General features: G+C 40.9%; 1 protein-coding gene across 1 annotated transcript in view; it reads left to right on the forward strand.

Moving 5' to 3' along the window:
* The window catches only part of rngtt (RNA guanylyltransferase and 5'-phosphatase), a 97956-nt gene that overhangs the window by 13977 nt on the left and 66563 nt on the right, over nucleotides 1-17416 (forward strand). The window contains exons 8-9 of the mRNA XM_084376700.1: nucleotides 1346-1447; nucleotides 13762-13897. Of these exons, the coding sequence (XP_084232826.1) occupies nucleotides 1346-1447; nucleotides 13762-13897 (238 nt within the window). The remainder of the gene's footprint in view (nucleotides 1-1345; nucleotides 1448-13761; nucleotides 13898-17416) is intronic.

Genomic DNA, 17416 nt, shown 5'->3' on the forward strand with positions numbered 1-17416 from the left:
ACCTCTCTTTACCCTCCTCACAGCCCTCTGGGATACTGTGTGTGTTTGTATACACATATGTGGGTGTACTGTACTGTACTGTGTTGGGAGTGACTCATTTTTCTTTTTTTTTTTTTTTTTTAGATCTTGACACTTTCAGACAGGCGGCAGAGTCAGGAATAGATTTTTCTTTTCTATAGAGATGTGCAGCTGCAGCTCTACTGCTGCATCTTGTAACACCCCACACTGCTATTTCCACAGTTGTTGGTAGTTAATTTTTTGTTACTGCGTGAGTGCTTTAATACAGATAAGTTGACGCTATTCAATTAAGCCATTGAGGGTTTTCACTGAGTAAAAGAATGATTCAGTAACCAAGAAGAGAACCTAATAAAATGTTAATAAGGTAAAAAGATAAATATTTGATTGTTGGATAACAGAAAACACAGGACTCGAGAAAGTTTCCATAGAAGTTAACATATTTAATTTATCTGTCATGATACTACATTTTGTTGTATATTGTCTGTTGTATTTATGCATCTGATCTCATAATGCACTCTTTCAAGGAATGTGAAAAAATATATTGAAATATCTTTAATAAATAAAAAACAAATTAAATTAAACCACACAACCAAAACATTGAATAAAATGTGAAAAAAACACAGCGTAGGTAACATCGTAACCTACACAACTGGCCTATTTTTCCGCAAGCCGGCTTTGCCACCGGGCTGCATATGGAGGGGCAGCCAGCCCTTCCAGCCTGTCTGCTCTCTCTAGCCCAGAGACACTCCGGCAGCGAGAAGCGGCTCTGGAGGAAAGTATAATGCAAGTAGAGCAGCAGCCGACCAGTCAGGAGGCACTGCAACAGGAGATGAGTGCGGTGTGTTTACTGGGGAAACTACATGTCTCAGTCCCCGGTATCCATTCAGGAGTGGTAGACAACCACAGGTAGATAAAATGGAAAATTAAAAATTAATAATCTCGATAACAGAACAAAACAAACACACAAATAAGCACAAGTCCTAGGGCAAGTCCTAGGGCAAAAGTACCCAGTTTGAACAATATGAGTGCTACAACCATTTGCAGCACTAGAACCAAAAATAAGGCAAACAGGGATGGACATGGAACAAATGCCAAAAACTGCAACCCTGCCACCTCTGCTGCAAAACAATGAGGAAAGCCAAAATCTTACTGAAAGAGGCTCTGGTCATGTTTGTACACTATGTTTTAACTGAAGTACATGTACTGGTGAGGGTTTACATGAAATGGATTCGTTCTAGAGGTCAGAATGCTGAGATTCGGGTGATCACATAAATGACTGTCATTCAGAAGGATCAATATAAGCTGTGTGTGTTCATTGTTGTTGCAGGTCTGGTTTTCCTGGTGCGCAGCCTGTGTCCATGGACAGGCAAAACCTTCGTTTCCTGGAACAGAATCCATACAAAGTCAGCTGGAAAGCCGACGGCACACGGTGGGTCCATTGTTCATGGGTTTCTTTACAATAAATGTCTTCTCGCCTACATATGTCGATACGGGCATCGCTCTTTGTGTCTCTGACTGGACTGATTGGCTTCTCTTCCTATTCATTAGGCTCCTTTTGAGATTCAATAGGTGTACAGTGAGTTTGTGTCCGTCAGAGTTGTGTGTAGCTGAGGTGTTAATTTTACCTTTCCGGGTTGTTAGAGAAGACTGAGAGAGAATACTAATGTGGATCCTGTCGCTTATTAGGTTTTAATCGCAGCACCTTCATCTAGCTAATCAACCTGGGCGCTCTTTAAATAGCAGTGGAGCTGTGAAATGGCTTCTCTGATGGACCCACAGGAGGATCAATGTACAGCACTTTTTCTTTCCTGTCACATTTCTGGGAGAATTTCTTATTTGCTCTCGGCTCTTTCGCCAAAAGCTAATGTTCAGGGGGAAAAAATGATTTTAGTATTCCAGTAGTGTGTGGCGTTCTCTCGCTGGTGCAAATGTGCTCGTGAATATTTAATGACTGCAGTCAATTTCAGAATTTTACATACCCGTGCTTTAATTTCCTATAAGAGCCAGACTAACAGGTTACACATTTGGCCTCTGACCAACATGCTGCAGATGTGTGCGATCGACTGCTGTCATCTGCGAATGCTTGAAAGTGTTGTGAGAAAGTTTTTCTCCCAAATGTATATATAGAGGGATTTTGAGCTCTTCCTCTCCTGCCTCGAGCTCTTGTCCTTCACCCTGTTTTTTCCTTTAGCTACTCGAGGAGGCTTTCTTCAGTCATGAGAAATGGAGAGAGAGAGAGATATAGTATGCAAGGTATGAGTCATCATCACTACTGCAGTGTAGGTGCTATGTTGAGAATATGATCTACTGCTTTCACGTAAATTTGAACACTGTAGCAGTGAAATACAAAGGTGAATTTATCAAAAAACAGGAGACATACCTCACTAACATACAATATGAAGTTTTATTTCTAATGATCAAAACAAGATCAACAAAGGAAGGGAAGTGTGCGAGGTGAAGGGCACCTTCTCTGCTGTATACTACTAATCACATGCATAAGAAATACGTTCCATAATTAAGCAAAGCTGGCAATTTCAAAACAAGAAACGCATGAAAGTAAAATTTTCGTAGTAAAAGTTTTTGTAAAGGAGGATCTGCTGATGCACAGACTGACAGCTGAAGCTGTCTGATCAGATTGTGCCTCAAGGGTACAGCTAGCTGCGTTTCATATTTTTTTTACTGTAATAAACGAACAGTATAATGAATTTATCCAACTACCAGCTATCCAGAGTGTTGTATGTTGTGCAGATTGAAAGCCCTCTGAGATAAGTCTGTGATTTTAAGCTCTATACAGTTGATGCACATTCCCTCAACTTGAATTCTGGGAATGTAGCCAGAACTTAATCAGAACCACCTATTTCATGTCTGCCATCGGGGAGTGTCGTTGCCATGAGGGTGTGTACTTTGTCCACAGCAGTGTTTGGGTGTGGGTGGTTTGTGTCAAGTGGCATCCACATGAATGCCACGATCCGAGGTTTCCCAGCAGGACGTTGCATTTTAAAGAGGTGATCAATGTTATTCACTTCACCTGTCAGTGGTTTTAATATTGTGACTGATCGGTGTATCCTTTTGTGCCATATACTTCTTTTGTTTCCAAAAACAATTAAAAACACATCACAACACTGTTGGCAGGGTGCTGCTTTATTATGACAAACGAGAGGTAAGGTAGTTAATTGGAGTCAATTCAATACTCTCTTGGATGCTGAATGTTTCTTATTCCATGGCGGAAAATAGTCCCCAACAATTGCAATACTTCCTCCAGTTTGATAAAGCTACAGCGCCCAGCCTTTTATGAATAACTAAGCTTCTTTGTGCCCCTGAAGCGGCGATGGCCATGTCCGGAGGCATTATGTTTTAGGGTTGTAAACACATTATTTCAAGAATGCCTTGAGGTAATTTCTTTAACTTTGGTCCTAATGTTGACTTGGACTCAAACTAATAATATAAACTCATATTAGTTAAACATAAGTGTTTGGAGTTAAGCTGAATGACGATGGCTTTTGTCTCTTCAGAGCTTGTATGAGCGATGGCTCTGTTCTAGGCCCGCCCACCAGAATAACTCGGAGTTTAGTCTCACCAGCACATATTGCGCTTGATTCTAATTGAGAGCCTAATACATTTATCCTTAATGTAATTCAATCAGTGCCGTGTGTGTGTTACGGTGGAGATGAGAGGCTCTTGAAAACATGATACTCTATATTTGTCATTATCATACATAATGTTAATGCTGCCCTAATACATGCAACCCTTGTTTTTATGACCACTCAACTTGGTTTCCAGACATCTGGGGCTCCATGTATAAGGGGAAACTGGGAGATGCACTGTGCAGTAAAACTTTCTCAAACCAAGCAACAGTATAACAGCATAGGAAGTGTTGGCACATCAGTGGTTTTTGGACTATCAAAACGTATGCATCTCCTAACTCCTGAGTTTTGAACTTTGTTGACAGTCTTCGGCAGAAACTTGAAGTTGCTTTCCACTCCTCACTATGTGTAGATAACCGCAGAACTTCAGCATATTTACATGGAAAAAAAGTTGTATTTGTTAGACAGTAAACTTTGATGACTCTGTCTGTGTTTTGCCAGCATGGTGCCAGTCTCCTGTCGGTGTTTGTTTCGCTCATTTCCGCTCTTAGCCGACAGCAGCATTGTGTCTTTATCATAATTTTTTCCAGAAAATCGAGACACAGCATGCTATACGGTACGTCTGACAATCTTTATAGGAACTCGCTGAAAGGATGTGGTGTCGTTAGGCAGTGATTCTCACAATTGTTGCCCTGCTGTTATCTGCACGCATGCAGTAAGGCGAGGCTGTGCTCTTACTTGGGGGAAACTTACCATTATGGATGCATGTTGAGAGTGAAGAGTCTTTATTCTGTCTGCGAGGGACAGTCTGTTCTTTCCTGCTGTCGATCTGATATTACTTTATTCGACTGAACTGAGAAACGGATCACCACTTTTTTTAAAGCCTGCCTCGCCTGAGTTTTAATTTATCCAGCGAAATAGCCACATCTTTCATACAAGATTGGCTTTTGTGTAAAACTCACACAAAAGAAGTGATAATGAGAGACAGTTTTGTTAAAAAAGAAAAAAAAAATTTCCATCAGGGTTTATTTATTTATTTATTTTAGATTAAAATTCTTCAGATGTGGTTAGTCATTACGTCGGGACAATGTATCAGATTGAAGGACAACAAACACAAAATGAGCTCTTTTGTGGTGTCAGTGCAAATAAGGAAACAAGGGATGCACAAATATAATGGAAGAAAACATTGGTTTTGACCTTTTCACCAGTGTCGCGAGCGTTACTTTTGAAAGTAACTTGTTGCATTACAAAATCACTGCCATTAAAAAGTAGCTGGTTACGTGAGAGCGTTACCTACTAAGAAAAGTAACTTGTTAGAGTCGCTGCTTGTATTGTCCAGAGGATCAACTCCACTCTGCAAGCTTTAAATAACAGGAATTACAGACGCTATATCCCCTTCACAGCTCTATAATAATCTTTTATACTTGATTAGAAAACGTGGAGTACAGCTTTTGCGCACCTGTGGATCGACAGGTGCGTAAGAGAAGACCAAAGGCCGACGAAATTAGGAAAAAACACTTGCAAGGAATTTTAATGACAACGTTTCGGTACAGAGACCTTCATCAGGTTATCTCAAATACTAGATAACCTGATGAAGGTCTCTGTACCGAAACTTTGTTATTAAAATTCGATGTTGGCCCATCAACAAATTGATTCCACTTTAAACACCATTTCCTCTGCTCTGTTTATCCTAAAATCTCTCTGATGATGAAAAAGTATGAATTCTGACAAACAAGCTGTAATCTTTGGAGGACTTGCAAAGCATCAAATAAAATTCATGAGTTTTGATGTTTTTGTTCATTTTCAGTGAGATTAACTGATTGCAGCGGTGCAGCGTGAGCTCAATTTGTCATACTCGCCAGGCATTGCAAACAGTGAGCAGAGAATTTCTTATTAAATGCCCCACTTTCTATCCAGTGGCATTTTTAGGACCTGAAATGGATTTTTAATAGGAAATTTGTCTCTTCAAGGTGGCCCAGAAAGATTTCCCCTCTCTGCCTGTTGCCCGAGGGTCTCATTTAGGTATTACATATTCTAAATCCCTCCAGCTTTCCTTTGTTACTTGGGCAAAGATAAGAATGTTTGCCATTCTTGTGCAAGTCATTTTGCTTTTAAAATGAGTAATTTCCTACAAAATTATTGTTTTCTGCAGGAAAAGGTGAACAACAACGGACTTCCTCTCAGGCCCACGTGAATGGTTCAGCCTCATTTTTTGGCTGCCGAGCAATGCATCAACATTTGTGACAATCAGAGTGCCTTGCTCAGTAACACACAATACCGTGACAAAGTACTCAGCCAACCCATTTTACCTCAAAATATTATTCAGCCCTCCCTGACGCACAGACCCTGTCACCGCCTGCTATCTGCCAAGAAGGTGGCTTCTAATGGGCTCTGGAAAGGACAGCAACATCAGTGGATTTGCAAAGAGGGGAAAGAAAGTCAGTGTTGGGTTTTTTAATCATCTTGTTGTAGAGCCTTCTGTCAGTGGTTGATTGGTTTGTGCCCCAGAGAGGGAGAGGAGGAGGGGAAAAGGCCAATTACGTCCTCGAGACTTTAAACAAACAATGCTGCTACTTGGACTTTATTAGAGAAACTGGACTTCCTACTCAGAGTCCGCTGCTATCCCCAGCCATTACTTCAGTCACTCTGAAGGATCAATAATCAGATGTTTTCCTTTGATTTGCCAGATTAGATCCTCACTCAGCTATAATAGCTGTTTTCTCTTAATTGGCTGGTTATTTTCAGAGCATTATTACTTGTGTTGTACCGTCTCTGCTGGTTATTGAGTTAATGTATAACATCTATAACCCTGCTTAGTGGAGAGCATGTACGCTGGACTGAATCAATATCTGCTCTCCTCTTGGGTTGACATTGTTACTGAAACTTTGGGCTGCTTATTTTGTGCATCGGTGGCAAGAAGAATGAACACGGATTCAGCTCACAAAAGCAGAAACTGTGTAACAAGGAATTTGTCAACGGCATTACTGCTCATTTTTGTTTACCACTACACCTGCTCCGTAATGCTTTATGAAAGAAACCACTGGGGCATGAGTTGCTACATCGCTTTTGTCACATCGGATGTTATTTTGTCATGACATCTGGAGTAACATCTTTCTGTTGTAAAACGTTGGGAAGCAGTTCCTTATCAGAGGCGTGGAAGTTTACCTGTGAGTGCATTTGCCTCAACAACATTACAATCTTGAGGTTTATCAAGATTTATAATTAATGAAAACTGACTGGTTGCTTTGGCAATGTGAAGCATTTAGGGCTGTCTCCCTTGTAGTGGATGGGACAGTTCCCAACAGGGCTGACACCAAAGTTAAATTGGGTGGGACCTCCCATTGTGTTTTGTCTGAAAAAGAACACGTAGGTTCATGATGTTGTGAAGCCGCAGACGAGGTAATGTATTCAAACGTTTTCACGTTGTGTTCAGCTAAGTTTGCTGACTTCCTCCCTCACTCTCTGATGTTTCCCCTGGAAGTTGTTATGAAAGGTGACTGAATTAAATTTAGTCAACTTTTGGATTTCTCTTGAATGAGCATTGTTGGAAACACTGTCACTGCCTGTCATTCACTCTATGGAGAGCGCCAGTGTTGTGTAAAAGTCTGTTCCCTCCCTGATATGTGATTCACCTCCCCCCTGGGACTTGGGACGGTTCAAAACTGGCATTTTTTTGCTTTACTAGATCAGAAACAACCAGGTGTCCTTTTGAAGCACTGAGCTCAGGCTTTCTTATGGTTGTTTTTTACTTTGGGCTGTAGCCAGGCTGCTACCGGCAGCCCTGTTGCTATGTGATAGTGGCGCCAACAGTAATACCACAGTGAAATGCCACGAGGGTGGGGAGTTAAAAAGTTGTCCATCTCTGCTTTATCCAAAAGAAAAAGAATCTGGCTGGCGTAATTTCACAAGTCTATCAAATGTGATAATTTTGCCAGAAGATCACCACATCAAACAGAGAAGTAAACAATGTGCCATGTGCAGTATGTAGTCCACATCATTGGAAGATGGAGCTTTCTGTCATGACTCTTAACTCTGTCTGAAAAAAAAAGAGAAATCAACACGTTCTTGCATCTGGTCTGGGTATAAGTCCTGCCTGTTGATGCACCACTAATGATGTGCAAAGCTGCTGGATCTGATCTAAGACCTCCCCTGGAGCTCAGCTGCTCTCAGTCATGCCACGGGACTTGGCTGGCAAAGCCCACACAATGGCCGCCTGTGCCTCATTAGGGCTAAAGTGCTCAGGGGACGGGGCGAAAATCCGAGGCTCACTGCGTCCATCAGAGGACAAGAGCGGAAAGGGATGGAGTGAGAAGACAGGGAGGGACGCACACTCGTGTGAATAAAGGAGCACTTCGAGTTGAATATTTTCCTACTGGTCATAAATGGAGAATACAGCGTCTGCTGTTACCATAACTTCAGAGAGGAAATGGGGAAGATGAATACGGTGAAACTGATGAAGGAGAGGACCACTGGGTGTAACGCAGCACTAATGGTCTCCCTCTGCTCAGTTCTCAACATACTTGACACAGTAGCCATGGCTTACTGGCCAATTAGACAGCAGGAGAAGCACTTCTGCTGAGTGTGGACCTGTTGTGTCCTCTCTGTTTGACAGATCTGCTCTGATGCGACACTTTGCCTATCTGTCTGATCTTGTCAGACACTGGTCCCTTTCTCAGATAAAAGATATCATCCCTTTGCACAAGAGGATTTTCCTAACCGTGGGAATCATCATTTGCCGAAACGAGGCATCCAGACATTTCCTGTTAAGTCTTTTTCATGCTCCCATTGCGTCCAATCCCGCCCTGAAAATGTAGGTGCAGCTATATCTGGCCCACTCGCCAATCTTTCCTTCTCCTCCCACCTTTTTGTTTTTTCCTCATAGTTTCCACAAGACTTTTGGATGACAAGACTTTTGGATGACCCTGATTTATATCTTAAGGGAAACTTTTTGTCTCCCTCTCCTTTCAAGACTGAAGGGGGAGGGCGGTCAATCTCAAAGCTTGGAGCTCTCTATTGGTCTCTCTTAAAACTGAAGAGTGTGCGGAGGGGTTATGATAACCTCTTTTCTTGGCCATTCTGCTGGAAGAGTTTTTGAGTACGTCTAGAATCTCTTCTCCCGCCCGCCTCCCCCCAAAACAAAAAACCTTCATTGAAATGCTCACTGACTGTACAGGGAGTGCCACCCACCCACGCTGTTATTCCTGGAGGTACATAAAAGCAGAGCATTTATCAAAGACAGCAGCTTTTTGTGAAGCTGATGGTTTCCCACCCAACTTTACTCCCATCACAACAATAACTAGGCATTCTGTCCCACTTTGAAAGATCGTTCTGTCCAGTTAGCCGCTGAGTAGTAATTCCTTCAGAGCTCAATAGTAATTTCACACACCATGCTGCGCCTCAGAATTGACGGACATTTTGAAAAAGACCTGGCCTCTCAAGAAAACAGACTTTGGCTTCATACTGCATGGATAAGTGTGTTTTTGTACTAAAGCTTGAAAGGAAAATAACAAGGGGAATAAAAATGATCCCATTCATTTATATTATCTATGATTTCTTAGGTGTGTGGTTTTCTGTTGTTTATAGGTTGTAATTTTGTACAGCATCAGCCTGATTTTGAAATGTCACTTTTTCCAAATATGTTTATTGCTTCTCAATCATGATTTGGCTCAACCTGTTATTACGCCCCTCTTCTCACCCTACTCAGTGTTCTTCAATCCTCAGGGACCCATGTCCTTCGTGTTTTAAATGTTCCACTGCCTCGAAAACACCTGGTTATAATGATCAGCTCGTCATAAAGCTCTGCTGAAGCCTGAAAACAACCCATTCATTTTAATCTGGTGTGTCGGGGCACAGAAACATTTAAAACTTGAAGTACAGTGATTGTCGAGGGCCAGAAATACAGAATACTGCTGTAGCTCATTTACTTAGCATGCTGCTTTTTGGCTTCATAGAGGTAAATAATCATTGTTGTGATATCATACTAGAGCTGAAATGATCAGTGGACCATCGGATTGCAACCATTCTGATACGATAGGATATGAGATACTTTATTATTCCCCTGTGGGAACCTGAGTGCCAACGTATAGGACAAAAGAAAAAGGTGTACATATCTCAAGGCATTACAAAATAAGTGGAAACACCAGAATAAATAAGTCTAAACATCAATATGACTGTACTATGTATGTTAGTGATTGTTTGACATCAACATATTCATGGATACCAACATTACCACAATCCTTAAAATGATCACAGTCCTCGTCATCAACATAATATCATCATCAACATTATTAGTGTTGACAGTCGGTGACAAAGAGAGATGGATTGTTTAGATTGTTTTAAGAGCAACGTCCTCTGATCTCAGCTTCTCGCGTATGTACATTTGTATGATATTATTGAAAATTAAATAATTGAGATCGGCTGTTAGCTGGACAAAACGACCAAAATTGAAGGATTTGACTTAGCTTTCCAAGGTATTTTTCACAATTTCCTTGCACCTCTTAGACAAAGAGTTGATCTTAAGGACGCACAATATAGTTTTTTGTTTAAGCAAATCCCAATAACCGATTATTTCTTCTCCTATCTTCTTCTTCTTCTTGTTCGTCTTCTCCTATCTCCTCCTCCTATCTTCTCCTTCTTCTCTTTCTCCTCAAACCTTCTGCTTCTTTGTCTTCTTCTACACTATTATTCTACACGCACCCTTTCCTGGCAGCTTGTCAAGTTTCCCACTTTGAACCAGCTGGTATCGATGGTATATTTATTATGCCTAATCCCTTTGTGATAATGGTGCGAGAGTCACAGCAGGTATGAGGAATGCATGGCTTTGTCAGTGGGGAAGTCATTAATCTCAGTTCCACCCTTCAGTCTGTGTTGCCTCTGAGTTTGTACACCTTCAAAGCTTCCTTCCTGTTTTCATGGCATAACTTATCCAATATGTTAAAGTTACAAGATAATACGTTTCTATTTTCTGCGGCAATGATGAGAATACTTGACCTTTGGAAATGTAGCCGGCCTGCAGTTGCTCATTAAGACATTAGTTCATCCTGCTTTATTCCCCTCTTGGTATTTTGTGTTAAAGAGCAGCAGGCAGCTCACAAAGTGTAATTAGGTTCATAAGAGGTGTGTAATGAAGCCGCCAGATTGCGAAAAATGTACATTTGTCAGTTGAGTTTTTATTTTTTTTAATCGGTCAATTCTTAGAAACAGTCATTATCGAGCTCTCCTTGAGAACAGAGAACAGAACAACAACATGCCTCGAAGGAGATGACAAAGATAAGCCCTCTCCAGAAAACTCACTAATCAACCAAAAGACACAAATAGGCAATTATACATGGTGCAGAAATAATCAGTAATTAATCAAATTGGTGATGAACAGAAAAATTACAGTCATTTCTTAAGCATAAATGGCAAATGTTTACTGTTTGTGCTTTTCTCTGTTTTTTATATTATTGGAAAATAAATTTTGTTGTTTTTTTTTTTACAGACAAAGAAGATATTTCAAGTCAACATTTGACATTTTATCAAAAAAATTGCAGCTGATTTAAATGTGCAGCTCTTATTTACATGGAAAAACCACGTTTAGACAATTGATATGAGCTTGTAAGTAACAGAAATGCATGCATCCCGCTAAATTACAGTGTTAACAAAGCAGTTGGATGAAGATCTTTCAGCAGTGAACGCTCACTGTTGTAACAGTTGACGACTATTCTGGAGGAGAGCACAAAGGCATCTCTGGTGCCTGTGATTCTGGGCGTGGCCCGTCTTTTCTCTTTTCTTTTCTCGTCTTTTGGAACTAACAGAAGGGAGGATTAAGGATTTTGTCTGTTTGCTGTCCCTCATTTGAATTTGTATATAATGTTTGCCGGCTCAGTGATCAGCCGACTCTGTTGATCAAACAATAAACATTTGGTACGAACGCTTTGCTTACAATCGTGCCTGTCTGGATGTTATTCAGATGTGTTTTATTGCATTTTGTTGCCACACCTGCATATTTTGCTCTATAGATTACAAGATGATTGATCGTATGGAGGTTCTATTTTATTTTATCCAGATTGGCCCCTTTTTTATGTAATGATGACTTTTCTTTTAGGAAGTTGGTGACCTCCGTACAAATAACTCATCTTAAATGGTTTAATTCAGCCCCAATCAGACTGAAATATTGCATCATATGCTACATATTAGGGTAATCATTTTAAATTGAGCTGCTGAAATTGTAATTTGGTTTCAAATGATCTGGATGACTACTGTCCAGATGGGGTGTTTTTTAAGAATATTCCCTTTCCATCGTCGTACTTCTTAGAGTGCAGATGGAGGTATATGGCTGCATGCATGTCTGCGCTTCATGCTTCAGCAGCCTGCCACACCTGTGAGCACAATGTAGAGGAAGAGTGGAGGCAAATTAATACCAGACAATTGCTAATATCGTGACCCACGCTGGTAAGCTGGCCTATTTTGACAGCTTTTTCAACAGTCTAACAGTCACTGCGCTCAAGTTTTTGAATCTCCCAGTCGAATGCACTCGTGGATAAAAAAGTAATCTTTTCGGATTCCTCCATTGGTTGAGCTTAATTTGGCTTTTACTGAAGCCAAAACAGAATAACATGGACAAAATAACAGTGAAACCCCTAGTGTAATCCGATAATACCAGCAGGAATAGACGTCTTAACAGAAACGTATCATTTAAATATTAAAAATGATAGTATATGTTTGTGAAATACTTCAGTGGATTACATATGTTTAGTGAAAGTGATTTGAAAGTTGCTACAGAGTCGTTTCAGCACATTTTTCTATGTTATATCCCTGCAGAAGTTCAATTTATGGGACACTGGAAACAATTTTTATATTTTCATGCTGGTGTTAATCTCACCTGCAAAGGCTGGCCATGGATTAGTTGAGCTCTGTGCTCATGCAAACAAGTCACCTAACCACTGGTGATGTATGCAATACGAAGATAGAGTAATCTCCTGCAAGCTTTATTTGTGTCGGTGTGAGGCAAACGGGGACAATTGTAATAGAAAAGCGAACATTTTATTCACATGGCTGTGAATAGTCCAGTCGGTGTTTGTGGACTGAAAACTGCTCTTTTATCAACCTAAAGTAGTTATGAGAGGTAAAAGTTTGAGGTTTCTGCCCAACACTGAGCAAAAAGACTCTCCGTTTGATAGTTCAGCTAGATAAAAGGAAAGGTGACGGCTTTGGTATTTCGTTGTAATTATCAGGTATCTGCTCACTGATCCTTCCTTTCTCAGTCATGATAAAAGCGCTTTCGCCTTCACCTTTTGTTTTATTTGAACTGAACACAACCAATTTGCACATTAGAGACATGCACAGTCTTTGTTGCTTTGTGTTGCTGAGTGGAACCCAAATCTCAAGTGTTGTTTGTCTCTGCTCACAGCGATTCTATAGTGAGATTACCATATTAAGTCCTCCAAAAAGAAACTGATTAAAGAAAATTATAGGCGCCATTGTTTGTCTGGAGGAATGAAATTTAAGCAGAGCAATGTTTAATTATTTGAGTGTCACGGGGGTCATAATAGTTGATGATGAGCCAAAGAAACAATCTGACGCGCTGCGCCTGAAATGGAGAACTCTGCATGTCTAATCAGTTACATAAATGTTTTTTTCTTTTAATTTCATGCTTTTATATCTTGTGTAACCATGTTTGCAGAGGGCTGGACACTATATCAGTTTTACTTCATTATTGGTTATTAATCTCTAGATGGTGGACATTGTTATATTGTGATTTTGCATAAGCGTTGTCTTTTCTGAATTTACCGACGCCTCTACTTGTTCTGATACCTACCTTTACCCACTTAGTCCCCATATGCACATTACTGATGATTATATTCAGCAAAAATCTCAAATATTTTATGAAAGTATTAATATTCACACCTACAATATCATCACAACATCGATATGAAGGTATTTGGCCAAAATAATGTGATGTTTTATTTTTTCACCCAGTCCAGGCACTTGCACAAGTGCTTTTGAGGAGATTTCAAACTGTCAACGTATTCGTATATTGCAATATGGCCCAACAATATTGCAATATAATTTTAAGGCTCGTAGCGGCTCTTTGAGAATCTGTCTTACACAATGACCAGCACAAGTACATCTTGCTAGCTTCTTATTACATCGTTTTTTTCATTCTCTTCTTTTGCAGGTACATGATGTTGATCAATGGGAAAAATGAAGTATTCATGATCGACAGAGACAACTCAATCTTCCACATAGCGAACCTAGAGTTTCCTTTCCGGAAGGATCCACGTATCCACTTAGCAAATACTCTATTGGACGGGGTGAGTTATTGTTCTCCCATACTTGTATTTCTAGTGTGCACAGGTCCTTAAAATGTCTAAAATTAGATTTGTAAATCTTGTTGTAAATTTGAATGTGTTTTTTGCCACCCATATTTTTATCTGACTCGATTTATTCATCTTTTATTTTCCTTTTGTCAAAATGGGTCAGGCTCCTCTGAGGGAGTCTACATGTCTGATGTTTTCACCTACCGCCTTCTTTTTACTTTATACTTGCTCTTACCTGTTGGCAAGTCAAGTTACTTTTTTAACTTACCTTCAGAAGATAATTTGTCCAATAATCGGTCTTAAATTTGGTGAAAAATAATCTTGAAAAGCATTTAAAAAAAGCAAGAAATTTAAAGGTGCAATATGTAAGTATTGAACACCTCTCGAATTCATACTCCAAACATGTTAGCATTCATACTCCAAACATGTTAGCATGCTAACTTCAGTAGGTATCTCTGCAAGACAATACATAGGTGTTTCTTCACCTTCTGTTGGTAAGTGTCCGACACCTGTAGACACCCTGATTTCTTTCGGACTGTACATGTATTGTGCCATGCCAGCTTCTGTTGTTGCTACCTGAAAATCCCATAGTCCCCCTCCATCTCCAACCTTGCAGCATGCCCAATCTGCCCCTGCTGTGCAGTCTTGCAGATAATTGACATCAGTTGCCAAACCTTAGGTGAAAGAACAGCAGGTTTCAGTCGGTCGGCGGAGCCTGTCAAAGAGTTCTGACAGGAAAAGGATCATCCCCGTTCTGGAGAAAAAGCTAATGAAATGTTTTACACTTTTTCTGTTACTGTTGTCTCTTTGTTCCACGCTGTGTTGTGTTGTAGCGCGCAGCAGTGAGCTCCCCGGGGAGGCGGCGGGGGTCGTGACTTATCCTCATCCTGTAATACCAGACTCAGACTTTTATTGGCATGTTAGGTCACACAGGTGCCAGCTTTCCGCCAGCAGCAGGTGCACATGCGTGAGTCATTATCACGCTCCCTAAGTGAAAACATGGGAAAGGAAATTGCTGCATGTTCATGTTATCAGCTTAGATTTGATTATGAATGCCTGGCTGTGTGTTCCAGTACTGGAGATAACAGATAAGTTGCCTGTGATTGTTTTTGTTTAGCTCCCGGCCTGTTTTTTTTTATTTTTTTTTATCAGAATTTTATGTAAAATAGGTTTGAGCTTCCTCTTGGCTTAATGGCTGCTGATTGATGCGGTGAATTTAGTTTCCTCACCCAGACAGGACATCTAATTGCAGCATATTAGCGTTCCTTTGAAGGAGCGTTGTGGATGTGTGTTTAAATTGCTACAAGGTTTGTTTTGACGCGAGTATTCATCTGTTGATGCTTCTGGCTCTCAGTTCAGTGAGGCTGTTTACGGCGAGCCCTGTAGAAGCCCAGCTGTGTTGTCTGATATGTTTCATCTTCAGCCCAAAGGCACCGGTCTTTGTCTTTACATGCTGTTACAGTTTTTAATGAGCTTTACATCGACTTGAGTTTCCAAAATTGGATGAATGTGCGCTGTAGATTGAATTCCTGGTGGTTTCCTTTGGTCATATTAATGTATTCACCCGCTGCTGTCTGTGTGTGCAACGGTTCAGTGCACTCGATGCATAATGATGGCAGCCTCCTGGAATGACATCATTTTTTCTCTCCAGCTCCGCCTGAAGTGCTGTGCCTGCCTCCCATCCACTCCTCTTTGTCCTCTTTGCCAGGCTGGCGATGGCAAGTGAACGTTGATGTTTGGGCCTTTTGTCCTATGAATTGAAATCACATCGGCCAGTAGGGATAGACATTATAAGTCGTTATTTTGATTGATGATGGTTATTTGAAACACAACACAAAATGGCTTTGACCGCTGGTGAAGCCAAGTCCCCGAGCTGCAGTTCTTCACATCTGATACATGTTGGGACCAAGGCCCAGTCCAAATACAGCCCTGGCCCCTACCCCTCACCTTTATCCCAATTCTTGTTGGGATAAAGGAGTAGTGCGAAGTGTTGGGACTAGGGTGGGGCCGATGAAAGCTGTAGCCATCCATTGCTGATGGTTGACAGCCACCGACTATTGAGCTGTGGCTACCGTAACATCATGATTTATAATGCGCCCCACCAGAGAATGCAATATAATGTTGGGTCCCCTCAGAGTTGCCATAAGGCAAAAGTTTGTGTTTGGGGAATCTGGGGGAAAGAAAATTTAAAGAAGTTTCCTCAGTGCACCCACCTTATGTCTCCATTCAAGGTGTCAAGATTTCGATTTTAAAATGGAGAATTCAATTTTGACAATCGAATTCAAATATGGTATCAAAGCAGATCCATTTATTTGTCTCATTTTTCTCTGGTACACACTTTCTACAACTACTCTAAATGCAGCTGAGTGCGTCTGAGTCCAGCAAGCGACTCTCAGCCTCACTGACAGTTTGTACTGAAAGTAATTTAATGCAGAACTCTTCTGCTGAGTGTCTCTGTTTTATTATGGCGTCTCGTTTATCTCAGATGTATAGCTGCTTCTCTCCTCTGCTGTCTGTCTGTGCCGGAGTTTGACACACTCAGAGGGACTTCATGGTGCATTCAGGTGCACGTCTTAAACTCTGAAATCTACATCGCTTCGTATGGTTAAGGATATATGTGCTGACGGAGAAGTCATGGTGCGTTAAAGTGCACCTCATAAAAAATGTAAATGACGGTCGTCAGGGCATCTAAAGCACACTGCCTTTTCAAGGCGGGAATCTTGCACCGATATCCGCCTCGCCGTTTGAGTGTTAAGTTACGGAGGCTTTCCCCCAGAAAACAGCATCCCTCCTCGCAAGTGAGAGCCAGACAGGGTCGCTCTTTACTGATGGTGATTATGTAATTATGTAATTTAGAGCACAAAACATAACTTTGTCACTTTCCACAATACATGGTGGGTCAGGACCTCAATCACAACACATTATAACAGCATCCATGATTATAGACAGTCGCGGATAAATGCTTAGATTAACAGGTGGAAACGGAGGGAAACACGTTAAAAAAACATGCAGATCTCAGGGTTATGTGTACCTTTGCGCCTCTTTTCTTTCTGCAACAGGGGATGCGTGTTGGTGGCAACTTACAGCGACAATGAGAGGAAACACCACCAACACTGCAAATTCAGAAGCACATATTACTCTGAGTTCTGTGTTCCTCACATCCTGCACCGTATGTCTGACTGCGGCCTGAAGACATCTTTTATCAAAACTGGGTGACATAACAGTCATTACATTAACATTTTTCTACAGGCTGTGTTTCTCTGTAAATCAAAAACACACATGATAGATAAAAGACATGACAGCACAGAACAATATCTGTGTTGACAAGAAGGAACTATAAGCCACGTCTTTTCTTCGGGTTTGTATCCTTGGTGCAGCTTTTAAAAATTCAGTAGTGTGTGTGTATACACTACATAGACATAGTCCAGTTGCTATAGGGTGCTCTGTGTATGTGTAATGAAAAATTAAAGATCCCAGGGAAAACTCAACAGGGATGAAGCTTACGAACATTCT

The sequence above is a fragment of the Pagrus pagrus genome, assembly GCF_965226575.1.
Source record: "Pagrus pagrus genome assembly, chromosome: 16".
Classification (NCBI taxonomy): domain Eukaryota; kingdom Metazoa; phylum Chordata; class Actinopteri; order Spariformes; family Sparidae; genus Pagrus; species Pagrus pagrus.